Here is a 25383-nt window from a genome sequence, read left to right as displayed (position 1 = left end):
GCTCGGCGCGGCTTGCGGCTCAACTCGTCCGGGTCATGGAGGCGCCCACTGTCCGCCTGCTTCTGCTCTTGCTGCTCGGGGCCTGGAGCCCGGCGCCGAGCAGCGCCTCCCCGGAGGCACCGCTGCTGGTCAACGAGGACGTGAAGCGCACGGTGGACCTCAGCAGCCACCTGGCCAAGGTGACGGCCGAGGTGGTCCTGGCGCACCCGGGCGGCGGCTCCACGTCCCGCGCGGCCTCCTTCCTCCTGGCCCTGGAGCCCGAGCTCGAGGCCCGGCTGGCGCACCTCGGCGTGCAGGTGAGTGCGGGCGAGCGGCGGGGATCGGCGCACGCCGGCCCGGCCGCCTTGGCGGACACGTCAGCGTAAGCCTGCTGGAGCCAGGCCGCCGCCCACGTGGGCCGCGGTCGGATCGCGGCCCCCGGCTCCCCCGAAGGGACACCTTCTGGGCAGGCGGGCACTACCCGCGCTGGCCTCACGCGGAGGATCCCCCGTTACCCGCCCTGCCCGAGGAGAACAGCGGAGTGGCCGCCTCTGCGAAGGGCCTAGCGGGGCGTAGGGGTGCACCGAACTTTGATTTCCCACGACTTGATGCAGGAGCCCAACCGGAGGACGAAGAAATGAGCCCAAATGAGTATCTACATTCCCTTAATGCAGTGTCTGGCCCATAGTTGGTGCTTCTTTCTAGCCGTCTTCCAATAAAATCAGAAATGTAACGTTGTGTATTTTCCAGTTTGTAATTTGAAACCGTTGCTACTGTCATGTACGTAAGGTTGCTAATGACGCTTTTAAAATTTTGTTCCTCTCAAAGAACTCATGTCGGTAATAAAAATACTCTCTTAAACTGTACAGAAAGGTCAGGCCGGAATCACTCCCTTCCCCCTACCGGTTCTCATTCTTGCACTTCAGCAGTATATGGCTTGGAAGTTTGCTTTATGTACTTCCCCAGCATTTCAGTGAATGCTTTTACATCTCAAGGAAAGAAAATGTTGCTTTACATATTCATAGGTTTGCTTTTTATTACTATTTTCATTAAGTAATGTTCATTAAGTGATTACCCAGTTATTTGTTGAGAGGAGAATAGTCATTACAGTGTCGTATTTCTTCTAAGTACATCTTGCTCTTTGACTGAATCTGCAGCTATAAAGCTGGGTTTATAGGGATTCATACTTCTGAAAGGATTCCTCTTCCTTTTTGTGCCTTGTCTGTGATGGAATGCACAGTTTTATTCATAGGTTTGTTAAAAGATGGATCAAACTTCATTTGAGGGGTGCCTGGGTAGCTCAGTGGGTTAAAGCCTCTGCCTGGGATTGAGCCCCACATTGGGCTCTCCGCTCCAGAGGGAGCCTGCTTCCTCCTCTCTTTCTCTGCCTGCCTTTCTGCCTACTTGTGATTTCTGTCAGATAAATAAATAAAATCTTAAACAAACAACTTTATTTAAATGTGTGCTGCCTTCTTTGATTGTCTTGATGTTAAATTCCATTCTTTTATAAAAACTAGTTCTGGGAGGCACCTAGGTGGCCTAGTTGGTTAAGCACCTGCCTTTGGCTCAGGTCATGATCCCAGAGTCCAGGTCAAGCAGAGAGCCTGCTTCTCTCTCTCCTTCTGTCTGCTGTTCCCCTTGCTTGTGCTCTCTCTGTCCCTCTCTGTGTTAAATAAATAAAATCTTAAAAAACAAAACAGGAAACTAGTATGATGTATTGAAGTTGCCACAGTTTAACAAGACACCTGCAGAAGCTATTTGCCATCATACTGTAGAAAGGCAGATTACTTCAGACAGGTCCCATTCACAATCTACTTTGTGTAGAGTGTTGTTCTCTTTAACACTCATGTTGGCCCTTTGAGGTGTAGGCTTACTGCAGGTGAGGAGTGCAGTCGAGGAGTTAAGTTGTGTAAACCCCATGTTAGCTCTTAGAGCGATGAGTGAATCGGGACTTAGGTTAGTTTCAGACTTTGTGTGCTCTTTCACTGACCCCATTGCGTCTTCTGGCATAGGTGGCTCTGAGGTATGGTTGTGTTGGGCTGTAAGACCTGTAGCCACATCACCAGATTTGTTCAAAATCATTTAATTTTATAGCCCCACTATAAATGGATATATGTACTCCTTCACACCCCTGTCTCAATGGGAATTGTAACTGGATGTTAGACTTAGCAAAGAGGGTGTGTCCAAGTCAACAATTGACTTGGAGACCTTGATAGGAGGCCTTGATAAGGTTGCTAGAAGTGTTTTTTTTTTTTTAGATTTTTCTTTTTTAATTTATTCATTTGACAGAGAACACAAGTAGGCAGAGAGGCAGGCAGAGAGAGAGAAAGGAAAGCAGGCTCCCTGCTGAGCAGAGAGCCCGATGCGGGGCTCGATCCCAGGACCCCGAATCATGACCTGAGCCGAAGGCAGAGGCCCTAACCCACTGAGCCACCCAGGTGTCCCAGGTTTTTTCAATGGATTTCTCTTCAACCTTACATGTAGAATTTTAGGAACTGGTTAGAAGGGACAATGGTGATGTCTTAAAAAAATTTTCTTTTTTTTATTGGTAAGATTTTTATTTAGGGGTGCTTGGGTTGCTTAACGCGTCTGCCTTGGCTCAGGTCATGATTCCAGGGTCCTGGGATCAAACCCCGCATTGGGCTCCCTGTTTGGCAGGAACCCTGCTTTTCCCACTCACCCTGCTTGTGCTCCCTCTCTTACTGTCTCTCTCTTTGAAATAAGTAAAAAAATTCTCTCTCTCTCTCTTTTTTTTTTTTTAGATTTTATTTATTTATTTGACAGGTCACAAGTAGGCAGAGAGGCAGGCAGAGAGAGAGTGGGCAGCAGGCTCCCTGCTGAACAGAGAGCCTGATGTGGGGCTGGATCCCAGGACCCTGAGATCATGACCTGTGCGAAGGCAGAGGCTTAACCCGCTGAGCCACCCAAATGACCCTAAACAAATTCTTTTTGAGATTTTATTGATTTATTTGACAGACAGCGAGAGAGGGAACACAAGCAGGGTCAGTAGGAGAGGGGGAAGGAGGCTTCTGTGGAGCAGGGAGCCCAATGTGGGGCTCGATCCCAGGGTTCTGGGATCATGATCTGAGCCGAAGGCTGATGCTTAACAACCGAGCCACCCAGGCACCCCTAAAGTTTTTTTTAAAAAGAATTTTATTTATTTAAGAGAGAGAGAGAGACATAGGGAGGGAGTGTAAGTGGGGGTGGGGAGCAGAGGGAGAGAGACAAGTAGACTCCTTGCTGAGTGCAGAGCCTGATGGTGGGACTCAGTCCCACGATCCTGAGATTATAACCTGAGCCAAAACCAAGAGAAACCAAGGCTTGGATGCTTAACTGACTGAGCCAGCCAGGTACCCCTAAACACTTTTTAAGGATTTTATTTTTAAGTCTTTTCTATGCCCAATGTGGGGCTCAAACTTCCGCAGAAGAGTCATATGTTCCAATGACCGAACCAGCCAGGCACCCACTTTGAGGCATTTTAAAATAAAAACAGCTTCTTCCTCATTATAGTTCTTTGTGCCCTCCTTGGGAACAAGTGCTTCAGCCCTACTAGAATTTGGGCTGGCAAAGAGATCAACAGTGTGTATTAGGTTTTCCTTAGAGTCTACTCCACTGTCTCATGATTCAGGGTGTCTGCTCTTTCTCAGCAGAGATACTGCTGGAGTTAACATTCTTTTTCTGGTTACACCTCCTTTTGCAGTGAAGGATGAGCATGAGGGAGTGTGACAAGCAGTGGCTGTTGGACTTACCCACTGTTAGCTTGCATGCAAGTAGAACCATTTTTGGCCACATGTGAGACTTTTTTACTACTGTAGTAAATAATATATATTTTCTATGCAAATGTGTGTTTGAATGTAAATGGAGATGAAAAATGTCACCTTCATATTGGGAAATGTAAAGTGTAATTTTTATTTATATTTGTGTGTTTGGTCATTCAGGAAAATATATATTTATAGAGTTTACTGTACAACTTAGATAAAAAATAAGTCTTTGACTATGTTCTTATGTTTCATATGGAAAAAAATTGTTACCAGAGTTGTCTTTAAAGTGTTCTTGTAGTTTGAATACTTTACTATGGTTATTCTAAGGCAGTTGGTTAACTGTTGACTCAAATTTAGAGGCTAAAAAACATAATAAAAAGAATAGCCTCTTTTGTTCTGTTATAGGTGAAGGGAGAAGATGAGGAAGAGAACAATTTGGAAGTACGAGAAACCAAAATTAAGGGTAAAAGGTAAGCAACCAAATAGTCAGAATATCTATATATCCTGCCTCTTCTTGTTATAGGTTATCCTATTGGTTGGAATCATAAGGTAGGAGAGTTGCTGAGGAAGTACCTGGTGTTCTAGAGGCTGTTTCAATTAATATAGTTTGTGGTAAGTAAGCAACAGGCTGTAATGTATTCTGGACCCAGTTACATCTTTTCTGATTACTAATGCTAAAATTGCCCCTCACGGTGGCAGTTTGTTTTACAGGAAGGTAGCTACTTTCCATACCAGGTCAGGTCTGCTAATATACGTGAGGACAGGGATCCCCAAACAGTGGATGGAGAACCAGTATGGTATGTGAGAACTGCAAGCTGTTTGTCTCAGTAGATAGCGTCCCATCTGTTGTTGGCTGCCATCCTCTTTCCAACTCTTATCTCCTCTTGAGCCTTCAGGGCATTGAACGTGAGACTTCTCGGAGGGAGCAAGGCTGAGCTCTCTGAAGGCTGGGGTTGGACTTGTTCTCTGCTTTAACCTCAGCACCTAGCACAGGGCCTGGCACTTACTAGTTACTATAAAACACTTTGTTAAGGATATTTTCCAAAACGCATAAAAAGCAGGAAGAACCAAATAAAGAATCCCCATATATCTCAACACCCAGCTTCAGCAGTTATCAGTATTTTGCTTGGTATTTATTAGGCATTGAACTATTTGTTCTGTGAGTGATGTGGGAGGAAGAAATGTTTTTAGCCTCAGTGGTTTTTTTTTTTTGAAGATTTTATTTATTCATTTGACAGAAACACAGTGAGAGAGGGAACACAAGCAGTGGGAACAGGAGAGGGAGAAGCAGGCTTCTTGTCGAGCAGGGAGCCTGATGCGAAGCTCGATCCTAGGACCCTGGGATCATGACCTGAGCCGAAGGCAGACGCTTAAGGACTGAGCCATCCAGGCATCCCTGTTCTCAGTGCTTCTAAACTGGAGGAGGAAGCAGTTGTGTCCTGCCCCACCCAGGACATTTGGCAATGTCTGGAGACGTTTTTAGTGACAGCTGAGGGGTGCTGCTGGCATCTCGTGGTTTGAGGCCAGGGATGCTCCTGAACATGCTGCAATGCCCAGGACAGGTCCTTTGTCCCAGCACAAAAGTAGCCACTCACGAATGTGAACAGTGCCAAGGTTAAAAAATCATATTTGCTGTGGAAGACAGCATTAGCTTATGCTGTAGGTTATCATAAAAAGAAATAAAATATTTGATTCCTGGCAGCAAACCTTTGAGCCTTACAGCTCTTGGTTCCCACATGATTCAGAAAGCAGGTCTCCCTGCTTGGCAGAGTTTGTTTTTGTTTGATTTGGTTTGTTTGGCAAAGTTAAAAGAATTTTTTTCTCATTAGTTCTGAATTTTTAAAAACGGAGAATATGATATAGTAACTATTGTTTTCTTATGCATATGCCCATTTATACATAATTTTACGTAAGTGTATAAATGGGATAATGTTAAATTTATTGACCTGCCTGTATAAAGCTTAATGGCAACATTAAACATGTCGTTTATCCTGCAACCCTAACATGACAATGTTTTGATCCATGAAAAAAAAAATGTGCTCCTTAGACACCAGTATAGTCAGCTCTGTGTTGACTGCCTAGCCTTTCATCAGTCAGAAGCCTTCATTAGCTGCTGCTTCTGAGTTCCAATGAGAATTGATATTTCTTTTCCTTTTTTTTTTTTTAAAGATTTATTTGCTATAGAGAGAGTGAGTTCGGGCCAGTGAGCAGGGATGGGGAGGGCAGAGGGAGGGGAAGAGAGACTCTCAAGCAGACTTTTTCCTGAGCACAGAGCCTGACCGCAGGCTCTGTCTTATGATCTCTTACCCTGAGATCATGACCTGACCTGAAACCAAGAGTCTGACACTCAGCCAGCTGGGCCACCCAAGCACGACTGTATTGTTATTATAAACAACTGTGAAATGTATGCCCAGACATTTGTCTTAAAAGACTTAAATTAATTGGTTAAAGTTGATCTCTTAAAGGTAACTGCATTTGTCTTGGGTACAAAATGTTGCCATGACTTCGAGCTGCTACTTCTGTTTTTGTTGCCCTTCATTTCTTAATTTTCTTGCCTTGTTCTTCCTCTAGTGGGAGATTCTTCACAGTCAAGCTCCCAGTTGCTCTTGATCCTGGGGCCAAGGTTTCAGTCATCGTGGAAACAGTCTATACCCACGTGCTTCAGCCGTATCCAACCCAGATCACCCAGTCAGAGAAACAGTTTGTCGTGTTTGAGGGGAACCATTATTTCTACTCTCCCTATCCAACAAAGACACAGACGATGCGTGTGAAGCTTGCTTCCCGAAATGTAGAGAGCTACACCAAGTTGGGGAACCCCACGCGTTCCGAGGACCTCCTGGATTATGGACCTTTCAGAGACATCCCTGCTTATAGTCAGGTAGGCGCGTGTGGAGTCCAGTCTGTCCCTGCCTACTTGAGAGAATGTCTCCTGGAGTAATCGCTAGTGGATGAGCTTGGCGCTGTGAGATGGGTGTAAATCTGAAGTCTTTTTTTTTTTTTTAATTTTATTTATTTGTTTGACAGACAGATTACAAGTAGGCAGAGAGTCAGGCAGAGAGAGAGAGAGTGAGAGAGAGAGAGAGAGGAGGAAGCAGGCTCCCGGCTGAGCAGGGAGCCCAGTGTGGGGCTCGATCCCAGGACCCTGGGACCATGACCTGAGCTGAAGGCAGAGGCTTTAACCCACTGAGCCACCCAGGCACCCCTGTAAACCATTGTTAATAGCCACTTAAGATTCTGTAATTTGATGTCTTATAACTTATTTCTAAGTTTCCTATGTTGGACAGGTAGCTTTTTACCTATAACACTATAGTGGTCTTCTCTTCACATATAACTTTTTATATAGACTTAGGGTGGATTTTCTTTTTTTTTTTGAAATTAAGTTTAGACTCAAAGTCCAGTTAGTTAATAGTGATTTTCAACACTTCCATACATCACCCAGTGCTCATCACAGTAAGTGCCCTCCTTAATCCTCATCACCTATGTCACCCATCCCCCCACCCACCTCCCTCTAGTAGCCGTCAGTTTGTTCTGTTTGTTCTCTATAGTTGAGTGTTTCTTAATATTTCTCTTTATACACACACACACGTATTCTGTTTCTTAGATTCCATATATGAGTGAAATCATATGGAATTTGTTTTTGTCTGACTGATTTCGCTTATCGTTATACTGTCTAACTCCATCCGTGTTACTGCAAGTATGAAGATTTTAGTGGTGGAATAATATTCCATTGTGTTTGTGTGCATGTGTGCATCTTTATCCGTTCTTTATCCATTCATCAGTCAGTGGGCACTTGCACTGCTTCTGTATCTTGGCTAGTGTAAATAATGCTGCTGTAAACATACGGATGCAGGTATCACTTCGAATTAGTGTTTTTGTGTTTTTTGTGTAAATACCCAGAAATGCCATTGCTGGATCATAAAGTAGTTGTATTTTTAAGTTCTTGAGGAACCTCTGTGCTGGTTTCCACAGTGGCTGCACCAGTTTGCATTCCCAGTGCATTGAGGATTCCTTTTTCTCCACATCCTCATCAGCACCTGCTGTTTCTTGTGTTACTGATTTTAGCTGTTCTGACAGGTGTGAGTTAGTATCTCATTGTGGTTTTGATTTGCATTTTCTTGATGATAAGTGATGATGAGCATCTTTTCATGTGTCTCTTGGCCATAGGAGAGATTTTCTGAAGTAAAAGTTTTCAAATCAAGGCATATGAACCTTTAAAAAATTTCTTGATGAGGGGCGCCTGGGTGGCTCAGTGGATTAAGCCGCTGCCTTCGGCTCAGGTCATGATCTCAGTGTCCTGGGATCGAGCCCCGCATCGGGCTCTTTGCTTGGCGGGAGCCTGCTTCTCTCTCTCTCTCTCTGCCTGACTCTCCTCCTGCTTGTGATATCTCTCTCTGTCAAATAAATAAATAAATTCTTTAAAAAAAAAAAAAAAAAAAATTTCTTGATGAGGGGTCACCTGGGTGGCTCAGTTGTTTGAGCATCAGATTCTTGGTTTTGGCTAAGATCATGGTCTCAGAGTCATGAGATCAAGCCCCACCTTGAGCCCTGCCTTGGGCTCTGCACGCAGCTGCTAGTCAGCTTACAGTTCTCTCTCCCTTTGCCTCTCCACCCATGCAAGCGCCCTCACTCTCAAATGAATTTTTTAAAATAATTAAAAATCTGGGGTGCCTGGGTGGCTCAGTAGGTTAAAGCCTCTGCCTTCAGCTCAGTCATGATCCCAGGGTTCTGGGATCAAGCCCCACATTGGGCTCTCTGCTCAGTGGGGAGCCTGCTTCCCACCCCCTCTCTGCCTGCCTTTCTGCCTACTTGTGATCTCTGTCTGTTAAATAAATAAATAAAATCTTAAAAAAAATAAAATAATTAAAAATCTTTTGATGTATATTGCCAAGTGGTTTTTAAAAAGATTTAGCTAATTTATTTTGGCACCGGCAGTCAGAAACTGCTAGTTTGCTCACACCCTTATCCATGTCGGCATTATACTACCAAATATGATTATGAATGAAGTTTTACTTTTAAGAATCTATTCATAGGATGAGTGAATAAAGTGGCAGGAGCCATGAGAATTAATAAAATATCCTTTTTCTTGGACTTTTGGGAAAGAAGGGTGTTTTCCTGATCCTTCTGTCCTTTAAGATCCCATATTTAAGGTTTCATGTGTGTATTCATAAAAGGGCACTTACATTACTAGTGACTAGAAAGATTTAATACTAATTTAAGTGGTGAAATTGGCAAGGTGAAGGAATTTCCAAAGGTATCTCCTTTAATTCTTTTTTTTTTTTAATTTAATTTTTTTTTTTTAAGATTTTATTTTATTTATTTGAGAGAGAGAGACAGTGAGAGAGAGCATGGGCGAGGAGAAGGTCAGAGGGAGAAGCAGACTCATGGAGCTGGGAGCCTGATGTGGGACTCGATCCCGGGACTCCAGGATCACGCCCTGAGCCGGAGGCAGTCGTTTAACCAACTGCGCCACCCAGGCGTCCCATCTCCTTTAATTCTGTGAGGCCTCCCTGGGAGGCAGTATTTACTATAGAGGAGTGTACAGTCGGAGGAGTGCACAGTCGGAGCTAAAAAGTTGAAGACGCCTGGGGCACCTGGGTGGCTCAGTGGGTTAAAGCCTCTGCCTTTGGCTCAGGTCATGATCTCAGGGTCCTGGGATCGAGCCTGCTTCCCCTTTTCTCTTTGCCTGCCTTTCTGCCTACTTGTGATCTCTCTCTCTCTCTCTCAAATAAATAAGATCTTGGGGTGCCTGGGTGGCTCAGTGGGTTAAGCCACTGCCTTCGGCTCAGGTCATGATCTCAGGGTCCTGGGATCGAGTCCCGCATCGGGCTCTCTGTTCAGCAGGGAACCTGCTTCCCTCTCTCTCTCTCTGCCTGCCTCTCTGCCTACTTGTGATTTCTCTCTGTCAAATAAATAAATAAAATCTTTAAAAAAAAAAAAATAAGATCTTAAAAAAAAAAATAAGATCTTAAAAAAAAAAATCAAAGACGTGAAGAACTAATATTACCACTTCGATTTATTTATGACCTTGAATTTGTTAAAACTGCTGGGCCTCAGTGTTTTTAATTTGTAAAATGAGATGAGTAGTACTTCATTCTGTTGTTTTGAGGATTAAATGACCATGCATTTGTTTGGCGCTCATCAAGAGTGACTGACATGTATATTTATGTTAGCTCCATACACTTAGCTAAACAGGTCTCTCTTCTAGGAACTTCTCTGGGTAAGTCTTCTCCATGTTAAAAAAAAATCCAGTAGTGTCATTAATCATCCTTATTTTTGAGGTTATTTGCTAGCTTATTGGGTAGACATTATCTCTTTAGGAGATCGTATATATATCTTGTCAGAATTTTTCTTTATTATAGGTTAAGATTTCGTTTTCTTGCAAAACTGCAAAAATTATTCAAAAGGCAGTTTGAAGACCTCATTGTAGAAATTTTGAAAATAAAAACTACAAGGAGAAAGTAGAGACAATCTGGGAACTCTGTTTCCTACTGTGTTGGGTTTCTCCTGTATTTCATTTCAAGTTCTTTTTGTTCTTTTACGCCTATGGTGGCTATAAGATAAGTGGCATGTAGAAGTTTTTGTTTTTAAAGTACAAATGATACTTATGTTGGAACCTAAAACAATTTTGTATAGCCTGTTTTTCCATTTAATAATACATCATGAATATTTATTTCCATATGCCATTAAAAAGTTCTATAAGCATTATTTTAGAATATAGCGTGCTTTAGATACACTGTAATGGAGCCATTCTCTTGCTGATATATGGATTGTCTCCAGTGTATTCGAAACTAGTGTTGATTCATCTGTCACCTAGACTTGCAACAACTTTTCTCCTTTCTCTCCAGGATGCATTTAAAGTACATTATGAGAACAACAGCCCTTTCCTGACCATCACCAGCATGACCCGGGTCATCGAGGTCTCTCACTGGGGTAACATCGCCGTGGAAGAAAATGTGGACTTGAAGCACACGGGGGCTGTGCTGAAGGGACCTTTTTCACGCTATGATTACCAGAGACAACCAGATAGTGGAATAGCCTCCATCCGCTCATTTAAGGTACAGGGTGTGCAACATGGACGTCGGGAGAAAGTACCCTTTTATCACATTTGCCCTTCGGCTTTTTGAAAGTATCTAAATATGGACCGTTGTTGAGGATCGATTGGTGTTCAAGTAGTTCAGTTCACAAGGTTAGAACCAACAGAAAGAATCTAAAAAAAAATGACCCCATTTGTATAAGGAGGCCATTTTTTTTTTCTTTTTTTTTTAAGGAGGCCATTTTTAAAAAGATTTTATTTTTAAGTAATCTCTCTTAATCATGGGGCTTGAACTCAAAACGCTGAGATCGAGAGTCATGTGCTACATGGAATGAGCCAACCAGGTGCCCCAAAGTAGGCCATGGTTTTTTTTGTTGTTGTTTGGTTTTTGTTCCTTTTTTTTTTTTTTAAAGGTTTTATTTATTTATTTGACAGAGACACAGCGAGAGAGTGGGGGAAGTGGGAGAGGGAGAAGCGGGCTTCCTGCTGAACAGAGAGCCCAATGTGGGGCTCGATCCCAGGACACTGGGATCATGACCTGAGCCAAAGGCAGATGATTAATGACTAAGCCACCCAGGCGCCCCATAGGCCATGTTTTTAAAAGAATATTTGAATAATAGAGAAAGGAAAAACTATACCACCGCCCAGAATCAGCATTGCTCATATTTTAATATTTCCTCTTTCTTTTATAGTGCTGTTTTTAAAAGATACTTAATCATATTGTATATGACATTTTATATATTTTTAGTCTTAATAAATGAAATCTTGTATTTTCAGATATAATAAAAAATTGAAAACATGTTCAGTTGAAAACCTTGAAATACAGAGTTTGGGGCACTGGCCTCCACAGTTGAAAATCTGGATATAACCCCTCCCCCCCCGAAATATTATTTACCCCCCCAATTTTATTTATTTATTTATTTATATTTATTTGACAGAGAGAGAACACAAGTAGGCAGAGAGGCAGGCAGGGGGGTGGGGGGGCAGCCAGGCTCTCTGCTGAGCAGAGAGCCCGATGTGGGGCTTGATCCCAGGACCCTGAGACCAGACCCAGGCTGAAGGCAGAGACTTAACTCTCTGAGCCACCCAGGTGCCCCTGGATATAACTTTTGACACCCAGAAAGTTTAAATACTAATATTCTCCTGTTTTCTGGAAGCCATACTATTAACATAAACAATCCATTATCACATATTTGGTATGTTATATGTATTTTGTACTGTATTCTTTTTTTTTTTCTTTAAAGATTTTAATTATTTATTTGACAGAGAGAGATCACAAGTAGGCAGAGAGGCAGACAGAGAGAGAGAGGGAGAAGCAGGCTCCCTGCTGAGCAGAGAGCCCGATGCAGGACTTGATCTCAAGACCCTGAGATCATGACCCGAGCCACCCAGGCACTTCTGTACTATATTCTTAGAGCAAAAAAAGTTAGAGAAAAAATGTTAAGAAAATCATAAGAGAAAATCCATTATAGTATTTATTCTATTTGCTGAAAAAGATCTATGTGTAAGTGGACCTGTGCAGTTGAAACCCATGTCGTCCAGGGGTCATCTGTACTTCGTACTACAGAAGGGCTCATTATGAATTATTTCTTCATAATGAGTTATTTCTTCCTGATTATGAAAATACTCTTATAGATTTGGAAGTTATAGTAAAGAATATGAGGTGGAGAAATGGCCTCCATAACCCTACTACCTAGCAATTTAATGGAATTTCTCCCATTTTTAGTTTCTCTCCCTGCAGAGTAACTTAGAGATTATTTTTATCTTTATCTTTGTATTAATCCTTCAGTATTCATAAAGGTAGTTGTGATCATCTTCATTATTTATTGTTTAAGAGAATTAGCTATTTGCTTACCATGATTGAGAAATAGATGTAATATCAGGAAATTTTGAAGCCTTGGGGGAGGCTAGATAGACCTCTTTTTAGGGTGTCCCAGTTTGGGGACTGTTTCAATTAAATAGTGCTGTGGGGAGGTTCTTGGTGCAGGAGGTCTTTTCTGTCTTTAGGATCATCTCCCATGAGTAAGTTTCTGGGGGCTTTAGAAGGCTTGTTCCCTCTCTTGCAGACCATCCTCCCTGCTGCTGCCCAGGACGTTTACTACCGGGATGAGATTGGCAACGTTTCCACCAGCCACCTCCTTATTTTGGATGACTCCGTAGAGATGGAAATCCGGCCTCGCTTCCCTCTGTTCGGCGGGTGGAAGACCCATTACATCGTTGGCTACAACCTCCCAAGCTATGAGTACCTCTACAATTTGGGTCAGTCTTTAGTAGTTAGGGAATGGAAAGGGGAGAGACTATTACTTTCTTTCATTTCCTGCATTTTTTGTTTCTGGTGGTGGTTGTGTGTGTGTGTGTGTGTGTGTGTTTTAACAATTGCCATTTTGATGGGAAGAGAGTATTGTTATTTTTTGGAAGGCAGGGATATTAGGAACAACTTTTCATGGGTGGGGACAAATTACTATTGTAAAAGTAATACATGCATTTGGTAGTTAGTTCGAACAGTCCAGTAAAAGTCCTTTTCTTTTTTTTTTTTTTTTTTTTTAATCTTATTTATTTATTTGACAGAGAGAGATCACAAGTAGGCAGAGAGGCAGGCAGAGAGAGAGAGGAGGAAGCAGGCTCCCTGCCGAGCAGAGAGCCCGATGCGGGACTTGATCCCAGGACCCTGAGATCATGACCTGAGCCGAAGGCAGCGGCTTAACCCACTGAGCCACCCAGGCGTCCCGTAAAAGTCCTTTTCTTAACCCTCTTAAAACTTCTTAATTATATAACAGTTAAGTTATATAATATATACTATATACAACATATGTTATATAATATATGCTATACAACATAATATATATCAATAATATATAATATTATGATCATTTTGCCATATTTTCAAGTCTTCTTAAAACCTTTTAAATACAAAATTAGAGAAAACCACCAGAAAAATGTATAGTTCAGTAAATGACAATTAGAACACCTCGTAACCACCACTTACTCAGGCCAAGAAATTGAATTGAGCCAGCCAGCCCAAAGGTTCTCCATGTACCTCTTCCTTCTCCACAGTAGTGATTACCATCCCAGCTTTCAGTATCTGCTTTCTTGACTTTGTTCGATTTTATCACCCAAGTGTGCATCTCTGGAGTCTCTAGTTTTGCCCTTTGCAAAAAATTTGATGTCTTATGAGTTTCTGTTAATAGTTCTCTGCTCCATCTGATTTTTTAAAAAAAATAGTTTATCTATTGAAGAACTTGAGCCATTTGTAGTGTACAATCTGGATTTTGCTGACTTCTTACTCAAAGTGCCATTCAGTATATTCCTGTGTCTTCTGTATTTCTTACAAATTGAAAACTGTTACCTTCCTTGCTGTCTTATGAAAGGCATTATTGGCCCAGCTTGTATCTTATCTTTCCTTTCCTTTTTTTCTTTTTGAATTTTATTTATTTGAGAGCACGCACAAGCAGAGGGAGCAGCAGGCAGAGGGAAAGGGAGAAGCAGGTTCCCCACTGAGCAGGGGCTCGATCCCAGGACGCTGAGATCATGACCTGAGCCGAAGGCAGATGCTTAACCAGCAGAGCCACCAGCCTCCCCCAGTTTGTATATTTTCTGTCCCAGACATGGAATCAACCATTTTTCATCAAAGCCCTAGTATCTTGTGGAAAAACATGTTTTAAGACCATAGTCTGAGAACTAGGAATGCATATTGTTCTTAGTTTGGTCAGTATCTAGGCCTTTTCAGTTAACAGAGGTAGGTGTGTATTGTATTTGTGTAAGAAAATTATGAACTTATATAGTTACTTAATGGTGTGTTATCTGTGTTATATCTGTATCTAATTCCATATTGAGAGTCCTTGTTCTGAAGGACAGAAAAGGTGACAGAATTAGAGCATTACACAATTAGTTGTTTTATCCCACACCTAATACACAGAAGTTTCAGAATAAAAATGATCATACTACCACTTCCAATGTGATTACTGAAAAGAATTTGTTTATTTTTTTGCATATCCTCTCCCTGTTCTACCCCATTGTTTAGGTGTGCTGTGCATATACTGTATATCTGTTGTCAGAACAAATAGCCATTACACAGTCTGCTCCCCCCAACTTTTTTTTTTTTAAAGATTTTATTTATTTATTTAGAGTGAGAGCCAGTGAGTATGAGCAGGGGGCAGAGGTAGAGGGAAGGGAGAAGAGAAGCAGACTGCCTGAGGAGCAGGGAGCCTGACTTGGGGCTCCATCCCAGGATCCTGAGATCACGGCCTGAGCCAAAGGCAGATGCTTAACCAACTGAGCCACTCAGGTGCTCCGGGCCTCCCTGCTTTTAACTCTGGTCTTGCCTCTATAGTAACTGTAGTTAATGCTAAAACTATGTCAGTGTTCACATTGACAGCTGTAGTCATTTTGATGATCTGAAGCTCATTCTCTTAGGTAGGGCTTATGGGAATGAGTTCTCACACATCGGTAGTTGATGACAGGTTGTGCCTTTTGTGCATATAAGCCATTTTGAGGAATATAACATAACTGGCTCATATGTCTTTCCTTGACATGTGTTCCTTTTTTGGTATAAAATGTCATTGTCGAGGTCTGATGATGATCTAATTTTTCCCCTTTATAAGTCACCTCCTCCTCTAAGTCTTTTTATATAAATAATGAAAGAGATTCTTTAAAATCTAATACTTTTAGTGGAACATGGGTTTTTAAAAAATATTTTATTTATTTATTTGACAGAGAGAGAGAGATCACAAGTAGGCAGAAGGGCGGGCAGAGAGAGAGGGGGAAGCAGGCTCCCCGCTGAGCAGAGAGCCCAACTCGGGGCTTGATCCTAGGACCCTAAGATCACGACCTGAGCCGAAGGCAGAGGCTTAAACCACTGAGCCACCCAGGTGCCCCAGTGGAACATGTTTTGGCAGTGGTTGCCGTGTTACTTTTCTTGGGTCTGCATTGTTTTTTCAATTTTTGAAACCTTTTTGTAACTTTTCTCATTTGAGGCTCCTATTATTTCTATGTTGAGTCTTGGCCTGTTTTCAATATTTGGTAGTTTCTCTTGAGTCTTTTCTTCATTGAAAACTTTGCTTCTTTTTGCTTTCTGTTTATTACAAGACATTCCCTGTTATGTTTATTTTTTCTTAGTCCTTTTAGCTTATCCTTCATTTCTAAAACAATTTATTTCTAAAATTTATTTCCTGAAATTTTTCTGCATTCTGTCACTTTTCTGCTTTTCTGTCACTTTTCTGTAATTCTGGTTTGTAGTGCTCTTTCATGACTTGAGTCGTTTTTATAGTACCTTTAGTTTATTTTGAAATACTGGGAACAGGTGTTTTTTTGTTTTTTTTTTTTAAAGGGAGAATGCATGTGGGGGAGAGACTGCAGAGGGAGAGACTCCAAAGCAGGCTCCATGCTCAGCATGGACCCCAACGTGGGAATCAGTCTTATGACCCTGAGAACATGACCTGAGCTGAAACCAAGAGTTGGATGCTTAATTAACTGAGCTACCCAGGTGCCCCACAGGAACAGTTTTAATCAGTTTTGTGGCATGTATTTCTGGCACGTTTTCATTTTCTCTTGAGATGTTCTCTCTCTTTTTTTTTTAATTTATTCATTTGACAGAGAGAAAAAGCGAGAGACAACCAGGGGCAGTAGAAGAGAGAGAAGCAGGCTTCCCGCCGAGCAGGGAGCCAGATGCGGGGCTTGATCCCAGGACCCTGGGATCATTACCTGAGCTAAAGGCAGATACTTAACAACTGAGCAACCCAGGCACCCCAAGATGTTTTCTTTTTTTGTAGCTTTTGAAAATATAACTTAAGAGTGAGGGGCACCTTTTTTCTGTTGCTCAGTTTTGTTTTTAATTAAAAAAAAATTTTTTTTAAGTGAGCCAAACTCATAACCCTGAGGTCAGGAGTTGCATGCTCAGTGAACTGAGCCAGCCAGGCACCTCTCTGTTACTCTTGTGTTTTTTTTGTTGTTTTTTTTTAAGTTTTATTTATTTATTAGACAGTGAACATGAGATGGGGAGGGTCAGAGGGAGAAGTGGGGAGCCTGATGGAGTACTCAATCTTGGGGCTCTGGAATCATGACCTGAGCCGAACAGAGTCATTCAGCCAACCAAGCAACCCAGGCGTCCTGTTGTTCATGTTTAATGTGAATTTTTAGGAGGAGGTGTTGTAACTACCCAGTTTACCTGTTGATTAAATACAGCAGCTTGCTTGTGGAGCCTGCTTTGTCAGTTTCCTGTAGCTCTGTTGTCCCTTTTAGGCTCCATTTTGATTTTCCTCCAGCAGTTTTTCCTCTGCCTTTTTTTTTTTTTTAATGCTTATTGCTTTATTAGAAGAACAAATATTAAAAGATTAATATTTACCAGCTTCATTTAGAGATAATTTTTTCACCACTGATTCCTGAGGAGTAAGACATTCAGAGTTTTTATCAGAGGTTGAATCAAAGTCAAGTGTTAAGGCATTAAAATGATTTTCACAATGCTTATTCAAATCCTTGGTAGAGAAGTGCTCCCTCTTCCTGGTCTGTGATGCCCAGGATGTAGAATTCTGACAGCTCTCAGATCTTGGCCTTGAGAGGTGTTCAGAACTTGTGAGAGGAACAGGATATGTGGCATTCTCAGGAGAGCGGAGATGAGAAAAGGATGGGGTTCTTGGACACCTTATTTGAGGAGATGTAATGATGGCATCATCTCTTGCGGTACTTGAGAAGAAAGTGTTGGGCGACGGAACACTGCTTAGGGTGCTGTCCTGGGAGGGGAGCTCTGCTGGCTTTCCCAGGTTCTCAGGGACTAGACTGCTCTAGACTCACAGGTCCATGGGCCTATTTGCTCGCCCACCATGTGGGGTCGGGGGAGGACTCTGGAGCTCTAGTCACTTTCTACAGTTGGCCTGCCTTCTTCTCTAGTCAAAGTGGTGGCCTTTTTGGGGCTCTTCTCTCCTCAGGTCTATCACTTGCTCTGTTGGCTCCCTCTGCTTTCTCCTTTACAGACACTAGTAATGGGCTGGTTGTGTGTTGGTGTTTTATAACTCCCCATTTGTATTTTGAGGTTCATGGAGATCTTTGTCTTACCTAGTTTTGTTGTAAAAAATGTTCCATGGGTTTTTTGTTTCACTGTCTAGTTGCTCTTTATGTAAAAATTGGGGAAGACCCATAAGTATGCTGCCAGCACCACCTCTATCTCCCAGAATCTCCTAGTCCATTAACTTTAACAGATTTTTTTTTTTTAAAGATTTTATCCATCTATTTGACAGAGAGAGAAATAACAAGTAGGCAGAGAGGCAGAGAGAGAGGGGAAAGCAGGCTCCCCACTGAGCAGAGAGCCCAGTGCGGGGCTTGATCCCAGGACCCCGAGATCATGACCCGAGCTGAAGTCAGAGGCCCAACCCTTTGAGCCACCCAGCCGCCCTTGATCCATTAACTTTAATGGCACCTCTTAATTCTGCTCTTTGTGAGAGTGTCCGTACCCTGTGCTTACCTCTAGCTCCTGTGTCATTTTCTCTGGTTTTCATATTCTTGCATGTGTTTGTCTTTCTCCAGGTGACCAGTATGCACTGAAGATGAGGTTCGTGGACCATGTGTTCGATGAGCAAGTGATAGATTCTCTGACAGTGAAGATCATCTTGCCCGAAGGGGCCAAGTGAGTGCAACTGTTCCTTTCCTCTGCTTCCCGTTTCTCTGGTAGTGGCCTTGTACCTCAAGGGGAAGCTGTGTAGTCTGGGGTGGTGAGGAGGTACTCGCACCTAGCTTTGACTGAGAGGTCTGCAGGGACTTTCTGACTGGAGTTAAAACAGAAACATTAGACTCAGATGAGGGTACTGGGTTGATTTATGAACCACGGTGCCCAGAGTGCCTCTGCGTGACAGATGCGGCATCCAGAGGGGATGGGACGACCTGCAACAGGACAGAATGTGGGCTCAGGACAGCCAGGTAGCCCTTGTACTGTGTGTGTACAAAAAAGAAGAGCAACAGTGGCTCTGTTTTATCCTGGGCTGGTCAGACCAGGTTCAGGAAGCAGAGGAGGGACGGGAGTGGGGAGTGGTCCTGCTGGTGTATTAGGGTTCCATGCTTACAGACAGTAGTGCTCTCTGGTCAGACCAGGTTCAGAAAGGGGGGATGGTGTATTAGGCTTCCATGCTTACAGAGACAGTAGTGCTGTCTTTGGCCACTGTAAGCAGCAAGGAGTGCATTCGGAAGGGTAAGGTGCTGCTTATAATTTGGTGGCGTAGGGGGACCTAGGTGGCTCAGCGGGTTAATCCTCTGCCTTCGGCTCAGGTCAGGATCTCAGCGTCCTGGGATTGAGCCCCACGTTGGGCTCTCTGTTTGGCAGGGACTTCTGACTACTTACGATTGATCACGCGCGCGCTCTCTCTCTCTCTTTCTGTCAAATAAATAAATAAATAAATAAAAATAAATAAATTGGCTCTGCTCTACGTTGCAGAGCCAGAGCATCTCTGGGAGTCCATTTGGTGGAAACTGACAGTTGTTCATGGGTGACCTGCCCTTGGCATGAATGATAAACACCTGTGTGTGTCTTTGTGTCACTTTGCTCTAGGAGCTTAAGAGGGGAGCTTCTGCTTGCCTCTCTTGGGTCATGTGCCCACTCTGGTCATCAGAAAGATCAGTTACCAGATTTGTTCCTCCTGTGGAGGATATTCCACAGGGGATGGGGAGTTCTAGCAAAACTAGGGCGTGAGAACCTAGAGGAGGGAGAGTGGATCTAGGCAGATGAAAACAAGACATGTCCCACTATACCTTATAGAAGTTCTCAGTCACGGGAGGAGAAGGAACTTCTTGAGTAGATTTCTCAGGGGCTCCTTCAGGTACCCGAGAGAGTCTTGTTGGGTGGAGTGTGCAGAGGGCTTTGTGGGCTTTGTGAGTCCGGGGTTGGCCGGAACTGGCGAGCACTAGCAAGGACAAGATGCAGGGAGACGGTCATTACCTCAGCGGAGAGCAGTCTACTAGTCAGGGTGCTCTGGCAGCGGGTCAGCTGTCTCAGGAGGTCTGGTGGTCCTTGGTGCCAGGAGGGGAGTGGAGTGGAGTATGAACTCAGTGATCCTGAAAGGTCCCCTGAGCCTTAGAATTCTCCAACCCCCAGTAAACCTCGGTGGTCAGTGCAGTTTGTCTTAGGCCGTATTTCATTCCCACCTGCGTCCAGGAACATCCAAGTTGATAGTCCCTATGAAATCAGTCGGGCCCCAGATGAGCTGCACTACACTTACCTGGACACGTTTGGCCGCCCTGTGATTGTTGCCTATAAGAAAAACCTGGTGGAACAGCACATTCAGGACATAGTGGTGAGTAGCTCCACTGCTCTGCTTTTTGTGTCTTCCTCCACAGAGTACAGGGTCCTGGGAGCCAGGGACTTGGCTTTCTTTATCTTTCCCTCCTTGGGCTGTAGGGCTTTGAGCGTAGTCACCTCTGGGGGTGTGTGGTGCAGTCTGCATGACAATGGGCCTGCTGAGGCCCCTCTGTTGCTCCCAGGTGTCTGAGTCCTTACAGACCTGTGGAAACCAGTCCTCCTTGTTTGTTCCCTCCCCTAGGTCCACTACACGTTCAACAAGGTGCTCATGCTGCAGGAGCCATTGCTGGTGGTGGCTGCTTTCTACATTTTGTTCTTCACTGTCATCATCTATGTCAGGCTGGACTTTTCCATCACAAAGGTACTCCTTGGCTTTTTCCCCACATTCGTTTGTCATTTTGTGTCTTTGATAATGTGTTTCGTTAACTTGACTGAGCACTGGGGTCCTCTCAGCAAGCCCAAGGCAGAACCATGTTGCCAGCAAGCCTCTCCCCTGCCTGTGGCCTCTGCTGATCCTTACCTCATATAAAGAGAGAGACCTTGTTCTTGTTGCTGTGGTCACAGAGCATGTGGGGTTGTGAGGCAGGTTGGTGCTGGTGTGAGTACTGTGGAAACAGGGCAGCCTGGGTTTCATGGTGGGGCTCCCCTGAGGAGGCTGACAGGCAGAGAAAGTAGGGAAGGGCATTCAGCTAGAAGGAAGAGTTTGTGCAGCAGCAGGGAGGGCTTCGGTGGAACCTACAGGGAGCAGTAAGGTACATGGAGCAAAGATGTTGATCTGGCTGGTTCCATAGGCAGCCCAGTGAAACAGCTGCTAGCAAGCCCTGTCATACAGAAGGGCTGAGTGGAGGTTTTACTATGAAATAGTTCCACTTTTTAAGTTATAAATGCTGCTTTTGTTTATTTATTTTTCTTAAAATTTTATTTTGAGTAAGCTTCACACCCAATGTGGGGCCTGAACTCATGACCCTGAGATTAAGAGTCATGTGCTCCACTGACTGAGCCAGCCAGGCGCCCCTGCTTTTATTTATTTATTTATTTTTAATTTTTTCTTAAAAATAATTCCACATTTCTGGAAACTTTGCAAGAATAGTGAAAATAACGATCGTATGCTTTGTGCCTAGACCTAGCACTTAACATTTGTTCTCTCTTGATACATAATTTTTTCTGGGCTATTTGGGAGTAACTTGAAGACATTTATATACTCCACCCCTTTGAGTACTAAAGCATGTGTGTAGCAAGTCTTCTCTTTTTTAAAAAAAGATTTTATTTATTTATTTGACAGACAGAGATCACAAGTATGCAGAGAGGCAGGCAGAGAGAGAGGGGAAGCAGGCTCCCTGCTGAGCAGAGCCTGATGCGGGGCTCGATCCCAGGACCCTGAGATCACGTCCTGAGCTGAAGGCAGAGGCCTGACCCAGTGAGCCCCGCCTGGGGCCACCCAGGCGCCCCAAGAATCTTCTTTGTTTCGTTGTCAAATTCGTTGTCTTGTTTATTTTAATCTGGGACAGCCCCTCAGCCTTTCTTTGTCTTTAATGACCTTGACATATCTGACGTGTAGAGACAGGTTTTGTCGAGTATCCCTTAACTTAGAGGAGTATCCTGTGTTTCTCTCTGATTAAATGGAGAAAATGCATTTTTGGCAAGAAGGCTATAAAGTGGTTCTGTGTCTGCAGGGCATCCCATCAGGGGTACCTGATGTCTGCTGGTCCCAGTGCTGGGATGGTAACTCTCCTTACTTGGCTAAGTCGATGTCTGCCTAATTTCTTCATGTTAAAGTTACAGTTTTTTTGTTTGCAATTAATGTATGGTCTGTTTGAGGCTATATAAATACTCTCCTATACATTCACTGATTAGTTCTAGCATTTAATATTAATTCCTGTCTGAATCTGCTGTTAGTGTGGTGGTTGGAAAACTGATTTCCTTTGGTTGGCCCTGTGCTGGAAGGAGAAGCTTCTCCCTGGTGGGCTGGTTGTTACTTGTAGGGCTTCCTGGCTTCTTACCTTGCTCTGTGGGCCACTCTCTACTGGTGCTACTTATTTTGATGCTCAGATTATCCCAGATTTGTCAGTTTTTGTCATGTCTCATCATTTTTTTCAAGCACTTCCTTATCATTGGGCACAGCAGCATGTTTCAGGTATATTCTGTAATTTCTCCAGGCAGTCCTGGTTCCGTTCAGTATGGAAATGGTACCTAGAGACCATGATCTGGGAGCTAGGTGTGATCATTGCTTTTGGGGTGTCACTGTGTCTGGGTCTTTCAGCAGACAGAGCCAGGGGAGAGAGGTCTGGTATTTATAGGAGCAGTTAACACCGCTATCTCACATCAATCTGATGCCACAGGATTCTTAACTGTCCTCCCTCATTCCACAGTTTTCAATTCTCTCCTGGATCCCAAAAGCAGTGTGTTTATTCATTTGTTAAATTCCGTAAACCCACAAAATAGTTTCAGAATTGCTGCCCTCGTGCCCCCAGAAACACCAGACCTATCAGGTAGAGTCCCAGGATTTTGTTAGCAGTTCTTTTTGTCTTGAGACTGAGAATGTCTTGTCAGAGTACTGGGTTCCAAGGTAACTGGCGGAGTTTTCCTGTGTTAACGCATTTGAAATATAGTTAGGTTCATTTGTTTCTGTTTGGATTTTATTGCAGTTTCTCCCTCTGGTACTGTTTATAAACCCTGCCCTGTCAATAACCAATTTCATCAATCTCCAGATATCCTTCCTGATTGATTTTGCAGAAATAAGGAGATCCTTTAATTCTTATTTCTCCTTCTTTCTTGCACAAAAGGTAGCACAAGTACAATGTTTTGTCCCTTTCTCTAACTAGACAGTTTGTGAGAATTAACCCATATCAGTTCATAGAGCTCTTCCCCATTATTTATTTATTTATTTATTTTCGCATAGCTGCAGAGTATTCCATTGAACGAATGGGTCAGTTTATACAGTTTCTTACGTATATGTCTCCCTGTTTTACAGCTTTGATAATTTATTGAGAAAAAAACAATTGTGGGCCAAATCAACCATTTGCAGACCAGATTCGGCCTTTGAGCTGCCAAGTTAGAACTTCTGAAGTAGACACATGATAACAGAGAATTCCGGAAAGTATGTAGGGTCTCATCTGAAGGGCCATGAATGGCAGGATAAGGAGCTCGGACTTTTTCTTTAGGCTCTGGGAAACTCTTGAAGGTTTTAAGGGGAAAGAAATAATAAACATCCTGGAAGCTTTCCCTGACCTGCACTGAGATTTCTCTTCCCTTAGCGCTTCACCTGTCCCTTTCATGGTGTATTCTAAGCATTCGTATTCCTTCTCTCATCCCCTCTCTGCCCTGCTGGGCTTTGAAGTAAAGTTTCATCTTCATGTCCAGTCCTGCCCTTTGCTGAATTGGTCCAGATTTAGTGTCAGCAAAGGTTGGATTCTCTGACATTCTAAGATCGCTTTTCTTGTTTGCACAGCCAGTGGTGGGTACTCTTTGGGAGGTAAAGCAGGCTCAGGCCTGGATGTTGTCACTCATGGTGTCTCCCCTACAGGATCCAGCTGCAGAGGCCAGGATGAAGGTGGCTTGCATCACGGAGCAGGTCTTGACCCTGGTCAACAAGAGAATAGGTCTCTACCGTCACTTTGACGAGACTGTCAATAGGTACAAGCAGTCACGGGATGTGTCCACCCTCAACAGTGGCAAGAAGAGCCTGGAGACAGAGCATAAGGCCTTGACCAGTGAGATTGCATTGCTGCAGTCCAGGCTGAAGACAGAGGGCTCTGACCTGTGCGACAAAGTAAGTGTTTGCCATCCTAGAGTCACTTGGGTCTTTGGCCTCCTTTGTCATGCCTTCAGGGATTGTCCCCCACTTCAAGAGCACCACGGGGCTGCTCTGGGTGCACATGCCGGGCAGCTCTTGCTCAATTCTGGCTTTTGTCCCATGGTGCCAACCCTTAAAGTGGAACAAGAAATTTGGGGGTTTCGGTTACAGGCTGGCTTTGGGAAGCTCTCTTAGCCTCCATGTCACTGTCTGTCCATGTGGCTGCTATTGAGAGCGACAGCTGGCTCTCCTGGAGGCCAGCCTGGGCGAGGCTCCAGGCTACTCATGTGTGCTGAGAACCTTGACTTTGAATCAGGCATTTGATTCAGACTTTGTCAATCTGGGCAAGTTACCTGACTTCTGTGCCTCCTTTCTTCATGTGTCAGTACTTACTTCACTATGTTGTGAGTGGGAAGTGAGTTGGTAAAGTGCTAAGAACCCTGCCTGGGACCTGCTTTGTGAGCGAGTCCTTGTTACCTATAACGGAAGAGGGGATCCCTTCCTCAGAGGTACCCCTCAGAGGCCCTGATGATCCTCCTCTCCACATGCCACTCCCAGTACTCCCTCTCCTTACCACTTTGTTCTTCATAGCACCTGCCTCTTTCTGGAACTCTTTACATGCTCGAGTATTCCCTGGTGGCTGTATGAGGGCCAGATGCCTCATCTGTCTTGACTGCAGTTTTCCAGAGCCTAGACTTGTGCTTAGCACTGTGGCTCACTCCGTAAATGTTGAATGATTCTGACTGGGAAGTCCTCAGCTTCACACCCAGCTGGTGATAACAGGCGTCATTCAGTGTCTCTGCCACACCCCTGCCATCAGTCCTGCCCAGCTGAGTCCCTGGACCTAATTTGACCAGCCCAAGGGAAGAAGATAAACGTACCTCGAGGACCTGCTATGTGCTTGGCATTGTGCTGGGGGATTGCCCATATGTTCCCATTCGATCCCCACGGTCCTCCCGTACAGCTGAGGCCTGAGGTCAGAGTTTAACAGTACAGAGAGTGGAGCTGGCATCTGAAGCTAGGCCTGTCTCCCTCCACTGCTGGCGCCTCTGCTCTGGGAGCTCCGGGGTCTGTAGGCAGGGAAGGTGGTGGGCCCTGCTGAGTGTGGGCCGGGGACCGCTCTGAAGCTCTGCCCTGCTCTTGCCTCGGCCAGGTGAGCGAGATGCAGAAGCTGGACGCGCAGGTCAAGGAGCTGGTGCTGAAGTCTGCGGTGGAAGCCGAGCGGCTGGTGGCTGGCAAGCTCAAGAAAGACACGTACATTGAGAACGAGAAGCTCATCTCTGGAAAGCGGCAGGAGTTGGTCACCAAGATCGACCACATCCTTGATGCTCTGTAGCCCCTGACCGTTACCTTCGGGGTGGGCCCAGGGCGCTGCACTTTCAGATGCCAGGTTGGGGGCAAAGGGGGGAGGGCTACCATCAAGGCTGCTGAATGCTGGCATCTGTGTTTTACAAAAGGCCTTCAAGGAAGTGAAGCCAGGGCCTGCCATAGGCAACACAAGAAGCTTCGTTTTTGTCTTTAAAGGGTTCGTTTTTTTTTT

The 25383-nt window shown here is 44.2% G+C and overlaps 1 protein-coding gene across 1 annotated transcript; it reads left to right on the top strand.

Moving 5' to 3' along the window:
* RPN1 (ribophorin I) lies at positions 1 to 25383 on the top strand. The gene is made up of 10 exons (XM_044252888.1): positions 1 to 296; positions 4146 to 4210; positions 6312 to 6618; positions 10586 to 10795; positions 12840 to 13032; positions 18289 to 18388; positions 19907 to 20045; positions 20292 to 20411; positions 23574 to 23819; positions 24997 to 25383. Exons 1-10 carry the CDS (start codon positions 36 to 38, stop codon positions 25177 to 25179), a joined length of 1824 nt encoding a protein of 607 aa, XP_044108823.1. The 5' UTR covers positions 1 to 35; the 3' UTR covers positions 25180 to 25383.

Source organism: Neovison vison, chromosome 6 (genome assembly GCF_020171115.1).
Source record: "Neovison vison isolate M4711 chromosome 6, ASM_NN_V1, whole genome shotgun sequence".
Taxonomy (NCBI): domain Eukaryota; kingdom Metazoa; phylum Chordata; class Mammalia; order Carnivora; family Mustelidae; genus Neogale; species Neogale vison.
The sequence above is the reverse complement of the archived record's forward strand: the minus strand, read 5'-3'. Positions and strand labels throughout refer to the sequence as shown.

Bases quoted from the DNA above. Each gene is read 5' to 3' on its own strand.
- RPN1 (XM_044252888.1), top strand. From the start codon at position 36: ATGGAGGCGCCCACTGTCCGCCTGCTTCTGCTCTTGCTGCTCGGGGCC. The intron at 13,033-18,288 runs GTCAGTCTTTAG...GTCTTTCTCCAG, and splicing joins TGAGTACCTCTACAATTTGG to GTGACCAGTATGCACTGAAG. The intron at 20,412-23,573 runs GTACTCCTTGGC...TCTCCCCTACAG, and splicing joins TGGACTTTTCCATCACAAAG to GATCCAGCTGCAGAGGCCAG.